The sequence below is a fragment of the Crocuta crocuta genome, unplaced genomic scaffold (assembly GCF_008692635.1).
Source record: "Crocuta crocuta isolate KB4526 unplaced genomic scaffold, BGI_CrCroc_1.0 scaffold772, whole genome shotgun sequence".
Taxonomy (NCBI): Eukaryota; Metazoa; Chordata; class Mammalia; order Carnivora; family Hyaenidae; genus Crocuta; species Crocuta crocuta.
The window spans coordinates 12068-31415 of NW_027528830.1; the positions used below are offsets into that span (position 1 = coordinate 12068).

The 19348-nt window shown below is 37.9% G+C and overlaps 1 protein-coding gene across 3 annotated transcripts in view; it reads left to right on the top strand.

Annotated features, from left to right (window-relative positions):
• MCM9 (minichromosome maintenance 9 homologous recombination repair factor) overlaps window positions 1-19348 on the top strand; it is a 106672-nt gene that overhangs the window by 507 nt on the left and 86817 nt on the right. For 2 of the 3 annotated variants that reach the window (XM_077755985.1, XM_077755988.1), the window contains exons 2-5: window positions 2492-2810; window positions 11009-11325; window positions 12474-12555; window positions 17641-17841. In XM_077755985.1, the coding sequence (XP_077612111.1) occupies window positions 2507-2810; window positions 11009-11325; window positions 12474-12555; window positions 17641-17841 (904 nt within the window). In that variant the 5' untranslated portion in view covers window positions 2492-2506. The remainder of the gene's footprint in view (window positions 1-2491; window positions 2811-11008; window positions 11326-12473; window positions 12556-17640; window positions 17842-19348) is intronic. The other variant, XM_077755986.1, reaches the window with a different exon arrangement.

Consider the following 19348-nt stretch of genomic DNA (forward strand, 5'->3'; position numbering starts at 1 on the left):
CGGTGGTCCGGCTGCAAGTCGCCGCTGATTCGCCCTGCTGGCTCTTGCCTGCGCTTCTTCACTAGGTCCGGAGGATGAAGTAGCACGTGCTTGTATTTTGACCCCTAGTACTCGAATAGGTAAAAAGGAAAGGGAGCTTGAAAATTGTAGAACGGAAAGACTGGGCATGTTCATAGGATCAGCAGGCTGCTTACAGTTGAACAGTTTTGCGAAGATTTTGAACAGGGAATGCTGTTTTCAGAAAACATGCTATTTAAAAAAAAAGACCAGGCGAAATTTAATCTGACTTTAATTTGAGCCGCGCATTCTGCAGCTACGCCCTCTCTGCCCTATGTGGAGCTGCCTTTTAAACTGCTAAGCTTGTGACTCCAAATTTAGTATGTATTTATAGAATCTTAAAGATTCTCTTGTAGCAACCCTTGGGAGTCCAGTTTCTTTGTTTTAAGCAAAGACCACGTCCTGGAAATACTGTATGATTAGTTACTTTTTAGGTGGGTTTTTTTTTTTCTGCNTCTGAGCCCAAGTCGGATGCTTAACCGACTGAGCCACCCAGGCGCCCCTATATTTGGCTGAATTTATATTAACTAATAAAAACAAATTATTTGTCGATGTATTGGCCGTAATTTGCTCTCACTCATTCTCCTAGATATACACATACATCTGTGAGTCTCAGACTGGCATTTGTAGTTAGAGTTCTTGGCCTGTGACATTTTTCCCCGCCCCCCAACTCCTTTCACACCCTCTAGAATAGTAGGTTCCTAGAAAAAGGAAATAATGCTAATAAATAGCATTGTAACACACATAGTTAGGATGCTAAAATGTGAACGTCTTAAGTTGTCTTTTATCATCTGTTTGTTGAACTGAATATAATAAGTGTTGGTTGAATGAAATAAGTCAAAGTACATTTGTCCTCCACTATTCTGTTTCTAAACCAAATAAGATTTTTGTAGATGATCCATTTCAGCAGTGTATTTGGAACTGCCCATTGCTTCATCTGGGATTGTCACCCCATGTAAATTTAATCCTTCTCTTCTTTGTGCTCCATCCTATTCATATTGCATTTTTACCACTATTAGAGCACCGTTTCATTTGATCTGTCTCTTGGTTCTCTGAGAGCATTGAGGATCTTTTATTGTGCTTTTTATTTCCCAGCATGGTACTGTGAACATGATAGATATCTATCTGTATACATGAACTTAGAATGAGGTAGGCCTGTTTAATCAGTAGATACAAATTTTGAAAAAATACATTGCCAGGGGGATGAGATAGGTGAAGTAATGTAATATGGTGCATTTATTTTCAGTGTTAAATCATTTAAAGACCAATTTTCTGGGGCACCTGGGTGGCTCAGTTGGTTAAATGGACGGCTTCAGCTCAGGTTATGACTTCATGGTTTGTGGGTTCAAGCCCCACGTTGGGCTCTGTGCTGACAGCCAGCTCAGAGCCTGAAGCCTGTTTCGGATTCTGTATTTCCCTCTCTCTCTGACCCTCCCCTGTTCACACTGTCTCTCTCTCAGAAATAAATAAAACATTAAAAAAAATTTAAAGATCAATTTTCCTTTCCTTTCCTCAGTTTAATTATTCAGTTTCTTTATACTAGAATATAGTATATTCTAGCTGTTTTTGCTGAGGCTATGTTTCCTAGGTTAGAAAGAGAAACTAGGAAACAAGTTCACCTCAAAATGTAAGTTTCTGAAGTGAATCTGTCAACTATTCAAGTCAGAACTGCCTATCCATGGAAGCACTTGGGTGGCTCAGTCAGTTAAGTGTCCGATGTCAGCTCAGGTCATGATCTCAGTCTGTGAGTTCCAGCCCCACATCCGGCTCTGTGCTGACAGCTCAGAGCCTGGAACCTGCTTCGGATTCTGTATCTCCTCTCTCTGTCCTTCCCCTACTTGCTCGCTTGCTCTCTCTCTCTCTCAAAAATAAACATTAAAAAAGCCTAGCTCTCCATGTATGTTCCATTTTTGCAGCAGAATACACATGAATGTGTGTGTGTGATGAGACACACACACACACACAGAGAGAGAGAGAGAGAGAGAGAGAAAGATATATTCTTTATAAGAACCAGGACACATGCAAAGAACTCTACCAGAAGTAACTTTAGCCAGAAGACTGCTGTTTTAGATATACTTGAGAGCAAATGTATGTATGAATTGTGGGTAAAGAAAAGGGAAGGGTCTTTTATCACAGAGTTAATGAAGAGGTAGTTTGGGGAAAAGATACAGAAAAGGCACTGAACCGTTTTGGATTTCAGTAAACAGTACCAGCATCATTCTTTGACTTAGGTTTAACTTCGCTTTCTTAAAAAATACTAAGTGACTAAGTGACTGTAACAGGTAATTCGATCTAATTAAGTTTTTAATTTGAATAATATTTTGAGTTTATAGTGTGACCAAAAGTCAGGATGATTTACAACCAGTTGTTTTTGTTAAATTGTGTTTAAGTCTGCAATATCAATGGTATAATACAGTCCTTTCTTTTTCTTTAGTCGCCTAGATTCAAGATGAACAGTGATCAAGTTACATTGGTTGGTCAAGTGTTTGAATCCTATGTTTCGGAATACCATAAGAGTGATATTCTTCTAATCTTGAAGGAAAGAGATGAAGATGCTCATTACCCAGTTGTGGTTAATGCCATGACCCTTTTTGAGACCAACATGGAAATTGGGGAATATTTCAACACATTCCCAAATGAAGTGCTAACAATTTTTGATAGTGCTCTGCGAAGATCAGCCTTGACAATTCTCCAGTCCCTGTCTCAGATTGAGGGTGCCTCTATGAAGCAGAATCTTCATGCCAGGATATCAGGTAAATCACTTAAAGATTTTACTGCCATGTTATTCTCTAGGAGCATTTGGAGAAATCCCACCACACACTGAATTCAGAGCACTAAGAATCAATTGATATTTGTACTTAAAAATACATCTATTGTGTAGTTGATGGTCATTTTTAGAGCAGAATAATGATTTTTTACTGGACGTTGGAAGGCTGTGATACTAGTCATGCCAATCAAGAGGAAGGAGAATGTGTGGAGAAAATAGTTTGTTAACGTGCACATATATACACGTGAATATGTGTGTATAAAATTATAATTCAAAGCAGCCTTATGAGATTATGTGGCTACTAACAAAATAATTGATAATACAAAGAATTAGAAAAGTGGTAGATTCTATCTAGTGATCTTCAAAACTATTTTAGGAAATTTATTATTTTTATATATCAAATTTAGCATTATACTGGCCACCTATTAGGCACTCAGTTTTTGTTGAATGAATGACAGATTAAGTATCTTAATTTTTAAGATGATGCAGTGGAGCAGTCAGCCCCTGGTGGCAAAGCTGTACCTTTGAATTGTAGTCTGTGATTAAGTTGGAGAACACATGTACCATATTGTTTAAAAATAAATCCTTTATAGTACATTTCAGAAAGGTGGGGATTTATAAGCAACAAAAATGCTTGCTGTGATTCCAAAAAGATGAGTCAGTATAGTAGAAATCTTTGGAGAAAAAATTAAGATCCCCCAAAAGACCTTGCATTTGATTTAATTGAAAATATAGTATTTTATCTACAATAAAATTATGAATATTATAAATCTTTATGCATCAGCACACTAAATAATCTCTTGGTAGGATCTAGAACAAATGTTTCCTTATAATTTGCAAAAAGATCGTTAAAAGAGGCTTTAATATTAATGAATGGTATTTAGGAATCGTTTTAATATCCTTACATTTAGATATTTTTCCATGTTTAGTTTACCAAAATTTTGTCTGCCTAGATGACCCTATTGGTTTCTGATAAATTGGCCTATTTTTTTTCTAGTTCTCTGAAAAAGTCAATTGCAAATTTTGCTACTACCATGGTAGCAGTCCTTCTACAAATGTATCATAAGTAGGCATTTGCTAGTCTCTTGGGAAACCATAATACTATGGTATAGCCCCTCCTCTAAAGGGGTTCAAGGCTGTAGAGGAGATAACTGTATAGTCAAGTATTTACCAAGTGGTTTATGTATGCTCAAAGATACATGCCTAAGTACATATTAAACATAATTGTAAAGGAGCTTAATGGCAGCTTTATGTTATGTGATGGATGCCTCATTCAAGGTATGTGCAAGATATCTTAGCTTATAGAAGAGGGAGTGAATTCTCAGAGATTCACTGGAGATTTCAAGAAAGGTAAGGCAGGGATGGAGGTGTCGCAAGCAGAATGAACCAGGGATGGAAATAGTCTGGTTGTACGTATATTGTAGCTTTATCTTGGACTCCAGGCAAGGCATTTAATTATGAAAACATAGGTTGCCTCTGTGGTTCAGTCTCCTTAGGCACATAAGACATTTTCCAGTTTGTTTTTGCAGGATGTACATTGCTCTTTATCTTCTGGGATTTTTATTAGCTTACAGTACACTTGCTATTTCCAGTGGTTTTGATGAAAGGTCTTGTAATACAAAGATAGCATCAAAGTAAATGAGAAGGAAAGATAGCATTCATGTGTTATTTAAAGTAGTGGTTCTCAGACATTAATGGCAATCAGAATCAACGGTAGGGTTTGTTAAAGCACTGATTGCTAGGCCCCACCCACAGAGTTTCCAATTGAGAAGGTCTGGCCTGGGGCCCAAGAATTTATTTACATTTCTAACTGATCTCAGGTGAGGCTGATGCTACTGTTCCCTGCTTGCTGAAAACCAGGGACCTGAAGTAATTGATACGGACGTATCTCTAGCACAGATAATGGACCTATTCGCAGTCTATTTCCAAAATTTCTTTTTGTTCCTTCTCATTGAATGTGTCAGAGAATGGTAAAGGTTTTTGTGTTACTTAGTAACACGTATAGATACATGTTATATCTAACATGTCTAGTTACTTGGTAACGTCTATAGTAAGACAAGAAGATTAAAATAAATTGTCATTTCTGTCTGAGCACTGTCTCTTAGCACCTTTTTAGCACTAAAATTTTGATTGCGTATGGTCAGTTTGGCTTAACATCATATTGCCTTTATCTTTATAAGTTTATTTAAAAATCATAATAGTCTGAAATAAAAAGAATCTGAAGATAAAATATACTCACCTTTATTATCTTTTTCTTAAAATAATAGTTACTTTACAAAATAACCACTTAATCTGCCATATTTTAGACAAATGTGCTCAAAATTTCCAAGAAAAAGCAAATTTCTCCTAACACCACCGTGTACATGATTCAGTAAATGTAAACTTCTCTTTTGTTTCCAATATAAGAACATTAAAGATTACATATTGTCCTGTATTGTAAAAGTATGGAAGATAATTGAAAGCTAATTTTCTTAGAAAATTTAGTTGTAATCTTTACATAGCTTTTTCTTCAGAGAAGTTGTAATTGTATAAGACATGGGACTCTTGCTGGGGGTGAGCTGCAGGAAATTCACCCATCCTGGCTGCACTTGTAGAGGAGTTCAGAAAAGTTGGTTAGCATATGTGGGACGCTTGGAACTGAGCCCAGCTTCCCTGCCTCCCAGGTGCTTTCTTCCCAAGTTGTGCTCTCTCTCCAGTGCATCTCTGTATGCTGACTGAAATAAAACTCGTTTATGTAGACTTATCATGACCCAGCATGCAGAGGCCTGGGGTATCATTTGCAAGGAATGGAGAGTATCTCTGGATTCTTCCTTTTCACTCTCTGACAGACGATTTCTCTACACATAAAAGGCGTTGTTTATACAATGGTGCATTCATTTGACCATTTTGCTAACATATTCCGTTTGTGTGAGCGTGTGTTAGCCTAGACATAGGGACCTCTTCCTGTGGAAGGGAAAACTTTGATGCATTCTTCAAAGTGCACCCAAAGATGGCTGAGTGAATTGGGGAGAGTTTGCCAGACCAAGTAAAGTGCCTAAGGAAAGGTACAGAGGTAAGAAGCCCCTGTATGCACCAAAAAATTCAGGCATTTTTGTTTTGGACTGGGAGATTTGAGGCCACATATGGTAAAGGTGAGGTGAGAGAGAGAGAGAGAGAGAGAGAGGGAAAGCCCATGTCCCCTTCTCTTTATTAAAGGACTGGGCTGGGCACAGAGGGGCATGGAAAGGGTCTCAAGAAGTGACTCTCCCCTCCACATATAACATGGTTAAGGAACAACACAAAGCAATATGAGATTAAGGCCCAAAATGAATGGTACAGTCAGTAAGTGATTATGAATGTCACTGCCATGTTGTTACAGCATTTGGAGGAGATCTTGTAGAATGTGATCTAAGACCAGAGGCATGATTAGGGCATACTAGGGGTTAGGGCATTACTATTAAGTTAGAGGAGGGCAGAGGCAGTTAAACTGTTACCACGATGTAAGTTCTTTCTGTTCTTAGAGGGAATCATGTGCAAGTCAGTAGAATTATGGGATGGAGGATTTAAATAAGTTCCTCAGAGTTAAATGTTGAGAAAGGTATGGACCCCCTCCAGCAGGTGCATAATACACATATGCGTATATACATAAGTTCTTCAGTAGAACCTCCTGCTCATCCTTTTACTTTTACCACACTGAAGCCATGCTCACCAGCCTTGCTGGTGACAGCCGCATGGACAAACTGAGGGTCACTTCTCAGTATTTTTCTTCTTTAATTTCCCTGCTGGATTTGATACAGTTGACTCCTTCTACCTTATGAAATTCGAGCCTTGGCCCCACTTGGCAGCACCCTCTTGCCCTGTCCTTTCTCTCTGGCTGTGGCTTCTCCTTCCTCTTAGGAGCCTCTTCCTTTACTTGAACCGTAGGTGCTAGGTTCATATGTGGCCATATTCTCCTGGATCCCTGCGCTCTCCTAGGGTGGCCCCTGTTTCTGAACCTAAGCTTCATCTGTGCCTATATAGAAACAAATACCAGCTCTATATTTTTTCTTAATTTTAGCCAAAATCTGTCTCTCTTAAGTTCTGTATCCAAATACCACCATGCTTATCGGATGTCTCACTCTAGATATTTTCTTCCAAACTCAGTGTATCAAAAAGTATACTTATGATTTTTCTCCACTGTGTCCCACTCTAACTGAAAATGGTATTTCCTTATTTATTCTCTGAGTACACATATTTACTGTTTGGTTACTACGTACCTTGCAGAGTTCCCTGAATGTTAAGGGAACCAGAGAACTGGGAGTCACTCTAAATGTTACCATCTTCCTTATCTCTACCTGATCTCAAAGCTAACATAGTATCCTTAATATATCTCAAATCTACTCCCCTACTTCCTAGCCTTGCCGGTCATCTTTCTTTAAAGTATGTTTTGAACGTGTACTGTTTAGAAACCATGGTGAATAAAATCAACCTTTTCCTGTGAAATTTATATTCTAGTGTGGAAGCATAATATTTTATTTAAATTTCAGTTAGTAGTATGAAAGAGAGGAACAGTGTGTTAAAGCACATAAAAGAGAAAATTCAACCTGAGGTGGGTTAAGGAAAGATTATATTTAGAAAAAGATAGTTAAGCTGATCTTTTAAGGGGAAAAAATAGAACTATTACCTATAAGAACTAACATTTAAATAGTGCTTGCTAGGGGCACTTGGGTGACTTAGTCAATAAAGCATCTGACTTCAGCTCAGGTCATGATTTCACAGTTGGTGGGTTCGAGCCCCACAGCAGGATCTATGCTGGCAGCTCAGAGCCTGGATCCTGATTCAGATTCTGTGTCTCCCTCTCTCTCTCTGCCCCCTCCGCTGCTTGTACTCTGTCTCTCTGTCTCTCAAAAATAAATAAATAGTGTTAGCTGTATGTAAGGTCCTGTTCTAAGAAACTTTACATATATGAATTATGTTAATCTTATGACCCTGTGAGGTAGGTTTTGTTATTATTGCCATTTTACAGAAGGGAAATCTTAAAGGTTATAATTTGGGCCAAGATCACACAGCTAGTAGGTAATAGAGCTGTGACTTAAACCCAGGTAATCTGGCTCCAGAATCTGTTTTCTCAATTTCTATATTGCTTCTTAGTGTGGACATTTTTGAGGAGCAGAGTTGGGAGGAGAGTGTTGAGGCAAAGGGGACACTGTATGTGAATGTTGAGTGTTTAGAGGGCTTGGTATGAGAGGAAGGCCCTGTAGTCCAGTCCAGACTTGGATCCTTATTCTTAGATCTATGGGCAGCCATGGAAAGATTATAAGAGGACATTTGGACTTAGGCCTTCATTATGTCTTTCCTGGATTGCTGTAGAATCAATGGAGGGTATGGTGTTTTATTCTTCCATTCTAAGGTGCTATTTACAGTAAGATACTATCAAATTAAAGATCGCTTTCTAGGAGAAGACTATAATAAAATTACATTACTTTTGTTTTCAAACCAAACTTTGTTTGTAAGCCAGAAATAGCAAATAATCTACCTAAATAACTATATAAGACTTCATCAGTTACATAGGACTTCAGCATATTAACTATCAAAGAGCCTGCTAAATTACACTGCACAGTCTATAATTTTCCTTTGGGTTCTGCAGCTATGCAAGGCATCAGAGTGATAGAACACTTCCCACAACTAGTTGTTGTGATCTTACTTTTCCTTCAGTTTTAATATATTGATAATATAATTAAAACTGAGCAATCAGTTTGCATCTGAAGCAGAACTAGAAGGAGAAGAGTAGAAATGGGATGCAAATGATGTTTTTTTAGGGGCCAAGGAAGAGAAAATTGATACTAAAAAAATCTGAATAGTTGTTAACTTTTCTTAATCCATTTTTCCCATTCTTTTTACCTTGTTCATAATTGTTGGTAGATTTTGTTTATACTTCATGAAGGAAATTGGATTAATAATCCTATTTCCCACTTGAATAACCTATTTTCCTATCCTCTGTATACTCGCATTAGAGAACACTTAGTGACTTTTTGCAAACATAAAAATAACATTATTTCAAAAAATTTATTTAACCATATGACCCAGCAATTCCACTCCTAAGTATATGCCCAAGAAAATTAAAAACAGATAATCAAACAGAAACTTGCACAGTAATGTTTGTAGCAGCATTATAATAGCCCAAAAGTGTAAACAACCCAAGTGTTCATCATTTGATGAATGGATAAACAAAATGTGATATATCCCTCCAGTGGAATATTTAGCCGTAAAAGGTAATGAAGTATGGATACATGTTACAACATAAATGAGTCTTGGAAACATTATGCTTACGTGAAAGAAGCCAGACCAAAAGGCCACTGAATTATGATTCCATTTATATGGAATATCCAGAATAGATTTATCACAGAGACAGCAGCTTAGTGGTTAGCAGAGGCAAGGGTAAGGGATTGGGGAGTGACCGCTAATGGGTACAGGCTTTCTTTTTGAAGTGATAAAAAACATTCTGGAATTAGATAGCGGTGATGGTCATACAACTTTGTGAATATGTTAATAACCACTAAATTATACACTTAAAAGAGTAAATTTATGGTATGTGAATTCTATCTCAGTTTTGATAAAAGTATTCATATAGGGAGCAAAAGAAAAGTAACTGAGAGTCTATAAAGCAGTGTTAAGGTTTGCCATAATATACATTCATTCCCGTTAAGGCCAAATAAGTAAGAGAAACCTCCACTTAGTCATTTCTTTCTTAACTCTAGGATATAAACTAAAAAAGGACATGGAGCTCCTAAAACATAAGCAATGTGGACATGAGAACAAGACCTGTTTTAAATGAGCAGCTTTGGTTGTTGGTATGGCTTTTACTTGGTTGTAGCTAGAAATATCAGTATATTCTTGGTAGCTCAACATTTAGCTAAACATAGCTGAATTAACAGATGCCTGAAATCAATAATGAGAAATAGCATGGATATTTTTTAATGGATAAAATACCTGTTAATCCATCTCCAGCTTCTCCGTCTATTCCTGCCCATGCAGTATCACACTTGACAGCGCTGGGGTCAGCCTTGTACAGAAAAAGGAGTTGTAGTGGCAAATGTTGGCAGTACCTGCCTTGTGTATATGATATACAGTATACAGAGAGTCTCAGCCAGCGACAGAAAATTCAAGTCTGCCTGTAGAGTTGTGACCTGTAACAGCGGATTAATGTAGCCTGGTGCCTTAAGCATACAGTTCATGTAACCCATTTGCTTTTTTTTTTTTTTTAATTTCATACTTCCCAAACTACCACATTATTATAATTAATTGGCTTTTAGAATAGATCTATCAACAGGGAGAAAATGTGCTGACCATAGAAACTAAAGTATAATCATAACTACTATGGTTATTTCTCATGACTTGGCAAATCTGATAGCTCCATCTTCAGTGTGCACATTTTCCAGATTTCAGAGCTGCCAAATTCTGAGGACAAGACAGTGGCCCATGGGGCATGAACCAGTATAACAAATGCTACCTTGATAAACCTGTTAGAAGGCAGCCTTTGACCATCACAGCCAGCATCTCTACTCCAGTGGTGCATAGCAGCCAAACATGAGAATGGGTGTTTCTGCCTAAGAATTTTCTTTGGCATTTTGTAACTTTTAAGCTGCCTGATGGTAAACGGTGAAAAACACAAGTTTTTTAAAGGATAACACAATGCTTTAGGTAAACCTCGAGGTAATTCAAGGCTTGGAAACAGATTTGTGTATTAATAAATTCTGAACCTAACTAAAAAGGCACTACCCTTCTAGCACTGTAGGGTTCTGGACATTATGCTGCCCTCCCTTTATCACTCAGCTTTGTGGTTTACTCGGTCATCAATTGATTTTATGTGTCACAGGTGGTAGTATATTCTTTGTTGAATGAGATTACAATTATATAACATAACATATTTAGATTCTACTGAGCTAGCCCTCTTATGAGAATCAATCCTTTTTTTAAAATCCTGGTTATTATGTCATCTGGATATGTACTTTTAAAAAGAGTCCACTGGTCATTGTTAATTAAAATAATCTTTTTTTTGTTTTGTTTTCTTAATTGAATTGGTCTGAATTTTTTTCTAAGGTAAAACTCAATTTTTTTTTCTGAAATTATACCTTCTACCCCAGGAAATATGAGAAGAATGTATTCCATAGAGTCAAATCCCAAGACATAAGTTGATGTGGTTTTTTTGTTGTTTTTGTTCATCAGGATTGCCCGTTTGTCCTGAGCTGGTGAGGGAGCACATCCCTAAAACCAAGGATGTGGGACACTTTTTATCTGTCACTGGGACAGTGATTCGAACAAGTGTGGTGAAGATCCTGGAGTTTGAGCGGGATTACATGTGTAACAAATGCAAGCACGTATTTGTGGTCAAGGCTGACTTCGAGCTGTACTATACCTTTTGCCGGCCGTCCTCATGTCCCAGCTTGGAGAGTTGTGATTCTTCAAAATTTACTTGCCTCTCAGGCTTATCTTCATCTCCAACCAGGTGTAGAGATTATCAGGAAATCAAAATTCAGGAACAGGTAAATGATCAAAAAAATGAGAAAAATCACAACTGTGAAGAAGGTTTTTTTAGCAGTGGAGAAATTACCAAGAGTAGGGAATACATAAAGGATTACAAATGGGATTCGTGTCATGACACAGTATGGATGCAGGTATATCAGAATATAGTCTTTAGACACCATGCAGTAGTCATCTCTGTATAGAGAGCATTGGCGCAAGGGCTCTGGAATGACTTAATAAATATGTTAAAATTAAGGGAATATTTAAGAAGTTCGAACTAGCTAGGTTTAAGGAATAGGAGAAAAACTAAATGGGTTTCAGTGGTTGTTAAACATTGGAGTAGTCAGGATTTGAAGTTTAGGCCCAATTTTATTTGCCGCGTCAAATGAGGTATACCTAGACTCTCTTTAACGCAGGAGAGTGTGCCAGGTTTTCCTTGCCGCTGAAACACAAAGGTGTATTCAGTGTCAAGGACTCAAACTCCTGTCTTTATACACCATTCTTAACACGTGGCCTCTATCCTAGCATCCTCTATAATCTAGGATGGTAGTTACAGCTCTTTGACCACTTTATGACAGTCAGAGAGCAGGAGAAGGGAGTACAGGCAGCAGCACCAGCCATCTAACCCAAGTCTCCATCCGTGTAGACCTCTTTGAAGTCTCCTAGGGCATGTCTACTCATTTCATTGGCCAGAGCTTAGCCATATGACCATATTCATGTGTAGGGGAGCCTGAGAAATAATCTTTTTACTGGGTACATGTCCATGTGAAATAAAACCAGGGTTCTGTCACTAAGGAATGATCAGAAGAACAGAGTGATTTGCCCAGGTCTTAGGACTAGAGGTCAGGAAAGAACTGCAGGTCTTTTCTAGGTAAATAACTTTGGTTTTATGTTTAATAGGTGGAGCCTATGTTTATTTTGAGCATTCACAAGGTAGATTATATTTGGAGATATTTTCCATATTGATGTTTTTATTTTACTCTAGTTTTAGCCAGTTTGTAAACAGATAGTAGGCACAATTTTCAAGAAGATTTTATAAATCTTCATCAGAATTAATTTGTATGATAATACCAGAGAAATAGAGACAGTAATTTCAAGAACTGCTAGGCTTCTGAATACTTAGCATGTAGTTAAGCATACTTAGTATGTGTCTTCTTTTCCTTGCTAGGTTCAAAGGCTATCTGTTGGAAGTATTCCACGATCTATGAAGGTTATCCTGGAAGATGACTTAGTAGACAGTTGCAAATCTGGTGAGAATTAACTTTTGCTAGCCTTTATAAGAGGTCCTAAAATATTGACTAGGAAAAAGCCACTTTTTATTTTCACATGAACCGTGGGAAGTGAGTGTGGAGGCTTCATTGCTCGCCTTGAAAACAGAAGCTGGCATGGAGGTGGGAGGTGATACACAGCAGGAAAGAAGCTGTAGCTTAGCAGTCCAGTCCAGCCAGTGTGTTATAAGTGAAGAATCTGACTTGCCCGAGGTCAAATGGAGAGTTAAGTGGCAGAACTAGAACATGAATCCAAAAATCCCACTGACTTTTCATCCAGGAGTCTCTTCAGCACATCCTTGCTTAACGGTAGCAACTTTAAAACTTGTAGTGCATTTAGTGGATCAGACAGCGTGGTTCTGTCAGTACGGTTGTACTCTTCCTTGTATCTAGAAGAAAGGAGGTGATTGTTCCTCTTTCCTCTGTGCTCGTGACACCACTGTGGGAATCACATTGATTTTGTCCTCTGAGGGTTCTCAGTGTTTCCATTGGCCAGTTCCCCAAGTTGAGAAGGAACTTGAAACCAGGCCCAAAGAACAACTGTGGGCGGTTAGCATGAAGAAGCCTCAGGAAGGACATGGCAGCTCACTGTTCATTAATTGGAAGGCTGTCATACAGAAATAGAATTATAGTTACAGAAGATTACTGTTGAGTTTCAGTAGGCTGAAGCTCTAGAAAGGTAGATTTTGCCAGACGATGGTTTCTTTTCTCAGTGACAGTCAAACACAGGCTGTACAGCCTCTGCTAGTGACTTAGGCCTCATGATTGGCCATTGGTCTGGATGATCTGCAGTGTTGCAGGCAAATCAGAGAGTGAGCCTCAGAATATTCTGGAAATCGGAGGGCTTCACAGGGGTTGTTGCAATGTCATTCTTGGTTATATGTTGATCTTGAGGGTAACCAGACAACTCCTCAGCTCTCTTTTACCTCATCTCGACTCATCTTGCCCCTCTTATTCTGCTCTTTGGGGAGCCTGGGAAGAATCAAACTTAAAAGTATTTGTGGGAGGGTGGGGTACCTGGGTGGCTCAGTTGGTTAAGCGCCTGACTTCGGCTCAGGTCATGATCCCACAGTTCATGGGTTCGAGCTCCGTGTCAGCTCTGTGCTGAGAGCTCGGAACCTGGAGCCTGCTTCAGATTCTTTCTCCTTCTCTCTCTGCCCTTCCCCTACACACACACACACACACACACACACACACACACACATTCTCTCTCTCTCTCTCTCTCAAAAATAAACATTAAAAAAATTAATAAAAAGTATTTGTGGGAGGACAAGGATATTGACCTACACATGTAGAATGGAAGTGTTCTACATTCAATTTTAAAATTACTGTGTCTACAAAAAAAATTATGGGAAAGAATTTTATTAGAAAAATTAAGATGTTAGGAGGCTTTGTAAATCAGCAGTGTTGCTCAAGAGAGTAAATATTATTTTCTCTTTTGCAGTAACCACATTTAAATATCATGAGATGTTCTTAATAAAATTTGATATGTTTTTTAAACAAATGTGATATTATTTTACGTGTGTAATACAAAAAGAAAGAATGAGAGAGTAAAGGAGGCTTTTTTCAGCTGTTGGCAGAGGCTAGGGCTATAGAATTTACATGGCACTGTCAGCTAAAGGTAAAGATCTCAGAAAAAAGCAGACTGCCTTCAAAAGTATAATCTAAAAGTCTTAATCAAAGCCTTTTTCTCTAACTGAAGTAGCTGACATTTTCCATATTTTAACACCAGTATCCTCATCCTGTTCCCTCACTGTCTCTTACCAGAACTGACAGGCACGAAAAACTCTAGTATATGGTTTAAATGAAAAGTCTTTTGGATTTACAAACTTTCAGTCCCCAGAAAAGGTTATCCTAGTCAGCTTCTCTGAAGCTCCTCTTCCTAGCCCTAGAAAAGGCAGATGGCAACCTATCTCCCTGAAAGCCCACAGCTCTGCTCCCTACACACATTCCCAGGCCTTGACCAGACTTTTGCCTGTGAGGACGATATGAGATTATTTCTTCTCTTTCCTCTTCTTATTCCAAATATCTTAAAAACTGTTGCTTTTATGGTTTGTCTGGCAGTTTCCACTTGCTATTTAACATTTAAGTTACATTGAAAGTGGGTCAAAAAATGGAAATGGTTGGTAAACCTTAGCCTGGTGTCAAAAATTGTTTAATTCACCTGAACTTTCCCTGCTTTAAGTATTTCTTGTTCTCACTCATACCTTAATCTTAACTAACCCTTAATCTCAATAGAAAACATATAACACGAGTGTAACCCCTGGACAGAAGCAAGTATATCTGACCTCTTATTCTGCATCCCTGTTCTCCCCTACCAGACGGATCAAAAGTGCTTCATTTCTCCAAATTCCACCATTTCTCTCTTTTTTTAATCCTAGATTTCTCCAAATGCTTCATTTATAAAATATTTACTGAGCTGCTGCTTCATTAAAATTATAAGGCAAACACTATGGAAGTAGAAAAGTTCAATATCTAGAGTCAAGAATAATTCTTTATCGGGGCGCCTGGGTGGCTCAGTCGGTTGAGCATCTAACTCTTGATTTCGGCTCTGGTCATGATCTCACGGTTTGTGAGTTTGAGCCCCATGTCCTGCTCCACACCTACAGTGCAGAGGAGCCTGCTTGGGATTTTCTCTCTCCCTCTCTTTCTGCTCCCCACCCAAATAAATTAATAAATACATAAATACTTAAAAAAAAAACTGTTAAAAGAAAATAAGATGATTTCATGCAGTTCATCTAGACCGGATTCTTTCCAAGCTATTTTTCTTTCACATGTCACTAGCAATAATGGATGGAAGCAGTCTGTCAACAGCACGTTTTTCATTTATCCATAGCTACAAACCTCTGAGGGAATTAAAAGATAAATGGCATAATCCTTTCCCTTCAGGAATTTAATCTGCTTGGGAACCCCAGACTGACAGGCGCAGAGTAATAAAGCAGTGTCCTTTATTACACAAAGTAATAAAGTTGTGTCCTGAGACCTGCCTGTGTGGCAGGAGGTCAGTCGTGGGTCCAGCTGGGGGTGGCTGCAGTGGTAAGTCAGCTGCAGAAGACAGAGCGGCACAAAGAGATGGGATTATCGAAAGGGAAGAATGTTAGCCTCCTGACAATAACATTGTTTATAACTTTAATTACAGAAAAGCTGAAGTGTAATAACAAGGTTTAGTATAATAATAGCTAATTTTTACCCATTGAGCACTTACTGTATTCTAGATATTGCATGAAATAATTTACAAACGTTATCTAACTTAGTTTTCACTCTTCTGTGGTATAAATTATAACCATTCCCATTTTCTAGGTCAAAACATAGGCTCACCAAAGTTAGGTAATTTGCCAAAGGACATAGCCAGTGAGTGGTAGAGTTGGGATCTGAATCCAAATCGGACAAAATCAGTGCTCTTGGCCATTCTTCAGTATTCCACATTTTCCACATTAATCACTGCTCACTGAAATCAGATTACTTATGGGTGTGGTATCTAAAAGTTAAGCTCTTCTTTTGACTAATTTAGAAACAACCTTAGTATAATCCATTAAAATGACCACAGTAAAGGACTGTTCCAAGTACTTATATAAAGTTGCCCCAGTCATTTTTAACTAAAAATTGAGGGCAGTAGGTATAGTAAATGATCATAATTCTTGATTGGCTTTGAAAACCATCCAAGCAGTGGTTTAGGAAGACTCATGAAAACATGTGTGTTTCATCGTTTATTATGAAGTTGCCTTTGGCTGGAAATACGCTCTCTATTCTGTAATTGCTGGCACCAGTTCCACGCATTTAGCATTTACAGAACATTTTTCTTCAGAAAATCAAAAGCTCTGCAGTTTACACATTACACATTGAAATTTAGAGAGTAAGAGGCATTTAGCATAAGCAAATACCGTATATTTGACACAGGCTAGATATGAAGACTTGCCGGTTAGTTCAGAGACACTGTTTGTTGAGCAAATTAAAAATACCACCAGACGGGGTATGTCCAACATCATATATTGAAGATTTTGAGGACTAGGATTATCTTCTATTCTTCTGGCCCCCTTTTCTCCACTACCAGAATACTGAATTCCAACTGTTCATTCATGTACATCTGTTAATTGATGCATTGAATTGTATGTAATAATAAGCACAGAAGTCAGTGTTTGGAGAATGTGCCCATAAACTACCCAAGTCCTCTTAGGAATATCTGTAAAAGTTTACTATTCTTCTCACCAGGGTTGGGAGAGTTTCCTCAGGTGGGGAGGAACCCACCAAGGAGGAACAAGCAGGGTGTATCTTGTGTTTTCATAGTTTAGGGAAAAGAGCTTTGAAGTAGAACCGTAGTTCACTCATCTCTTAGTTCATTCATCTTTTTAAGTCAGTAAGGAAAATATTAATAAATACGATAAGTAAAAATTAGTATCTAGGAAACTAAAGCTAGTGTCAGTTATCAGAAGATTGTCTCTTTTCCTGACACCAAATTGATGATAGTTTCACCTTCTAGCTGAAGTTCCCACCTGTTCTTTAAATGAGAACTATTCGGTTAGGGATTCTGAGATGAACATTTTGCCCAATATAATGATGAATAAACCATCCAGTAAACTGTTTTCCCAGTGAAGGGTAATAATTTGGTGTGATTATCATGTAGCAGATTCACAAAAATGCTGACTTTAGCTTTTAGCATGTGCAGATACAAGTCTGTGAGGGAAAAACAAACACAAAAGCAAAAATGAAATCTGTGTTCTTTTGGCTCCAGTTTGTTTTCTGGATGAGTGTTTATCACTCTAAACCTGGTAGGAGCATGGTTTATTTCTTTCTTTTTTAAAAAAATATTTATTTATATTGGGAGAGTGGGGGAAGAGAGAAAATCCTAAGCAGGCTGTGCGCTCAGCAGGGTCTCAACATGGGGCTTGAACTCAGGACTGTGAGATCATGACCAAGCCAAAATCAAGTCAGTCAGATGCTTAACTGACTGAGCCACCCAGGCACTCCAGAGTGGTTTATTTCTTATTTCTGGTTCTTTGTCATGAAGTCTGTGCTCAGCAAGCAGTGTGGTACTACTGGACTTTGCTGCTACTTGGTGCTCTTTCCTAGGTGATGACCTCACTATTTATGGAGTCGTAATGCAACGGTGGAAGCCCTTTCAGCAAGATGTACGCTGTGAAGTGGAGATAGTCCTGAAAGCCAATTATGTCCAAGTAAATAATGAGCAGTCTACAGGGATTATCATGGATGAGGAAGTCCAAAAGGAATTTGAAGATTTTTGGGAATCCTATAAGAGTGATCCCTTTGCAGGTTTGTGATTAAGGGTATAAAGCTGGTAATTATTAATGGCATTTCATTCAGTAGTTAAATATATAGTCTGTGGTTAGGAGGCAGCCTTACATGCTGTATAAACTCAATGGCCGAATTCAAAGTTTGGTAGCATTTGTTAGTACTTCTAGTCATAGTTTCCCTTTAAGCTCTTTTCTGGTATAGTCTTTTCTATTTAGAGATCTTCCTGGAGAATCAGGGCTGAATTACAAGAAATCTTCCATTTCTATTCTTTTAGACATCTCTTATACTGCCAATTTTCTCCCTTTTCCACCAAATACACAGTTCTTCCTTAAATAGGCAAAACTCAGTCTATGATGAACCCTCATTCTAATAAAGCCTTATTTCTTTTCTTATGTGTCTTAGGTAATTAAGACAACTTCATGCTACTTTAGGTAAAGATTTTTAAATATGCATTAAGGAGGAAAGAGATGATGAGAGAAAGATGCAAAAAATAAGCTTTGTCATCACAGCAAACACTTTTGACTGTGACACTAAAATATAATTATGTAGACTAAAACATCACACAAGCCTTTGGGTTCATAGAGTACTTTTTATTTAAAAATTCCAAAAGTATAAAACACCAATTAAACCTTCAAATGTCTGTTTTCATTCTTCCTTGGAGGTATCTTCTGAGAAAAATAAACTGAAGCCAGTGATAGACTATTTCTAATAAACTTCACCTCAAATCTCATACATATTAACTTTATTCTTAAATCACATACTGGACAGATACCATTTCACAAAATAAAATTCTTATTTGCCTAACTTTAGGCAGTTTGCTTTTATTTTGTGGGATGATTTTTTTTTTTTTTGCTCCTGCGTATTGCATGTAATGTAGTGGTTCCTGATCATTCTTTGATCTGTACAGAAAGAACTTAAATTCTCCACATTGTGGCTTTAGGAGGCAAGCCCTATAAGAAGTATTTTTAAATGAATTTTTAAATTTTAAATTGTTTTGTAGGATCAGTTCCTTAAAAAATCTGTAACTCTTCCTTGGACTACAGTCATTTGTTAATTAATCTTAGTGCCACAGCCCACCTTTTCCTGTAACAGTGAAGGAAGGACATCATGCATTGCTCTATAACCAGACCATGAGAAGTGCTTTGTGCTGGTGATTAAGAGTCTATTTTAATTAGAAGGTTATGTATATACAACTTACTTACTGGATAAAAGGAAGAAGTAAATAAATAATAAGTAAATATAATGACCTTGTGAGAAATGGAAGACAGAAAATGAGGCAACTTTTTTTTTTTTTTTAGTCTGAATGGGTTTTGCTTAGTTTCCTAAGTACCATACACTGAATTTTACCATTTCAAAGTGTATGTGTGCTAGTTGAGGGGATGAAGGCAGGGAACTGCATCCAGAAGGGTGTCTTCATTTTGCTGGTCTAAAGCGAAAGGTTCCCTCAGAGGTGGATCTGCTTCATTAAGACCTCATACTGTGGGTATTGTCTAAGAGGAGCTGAAGGCTTTATTCCAGTCTATAG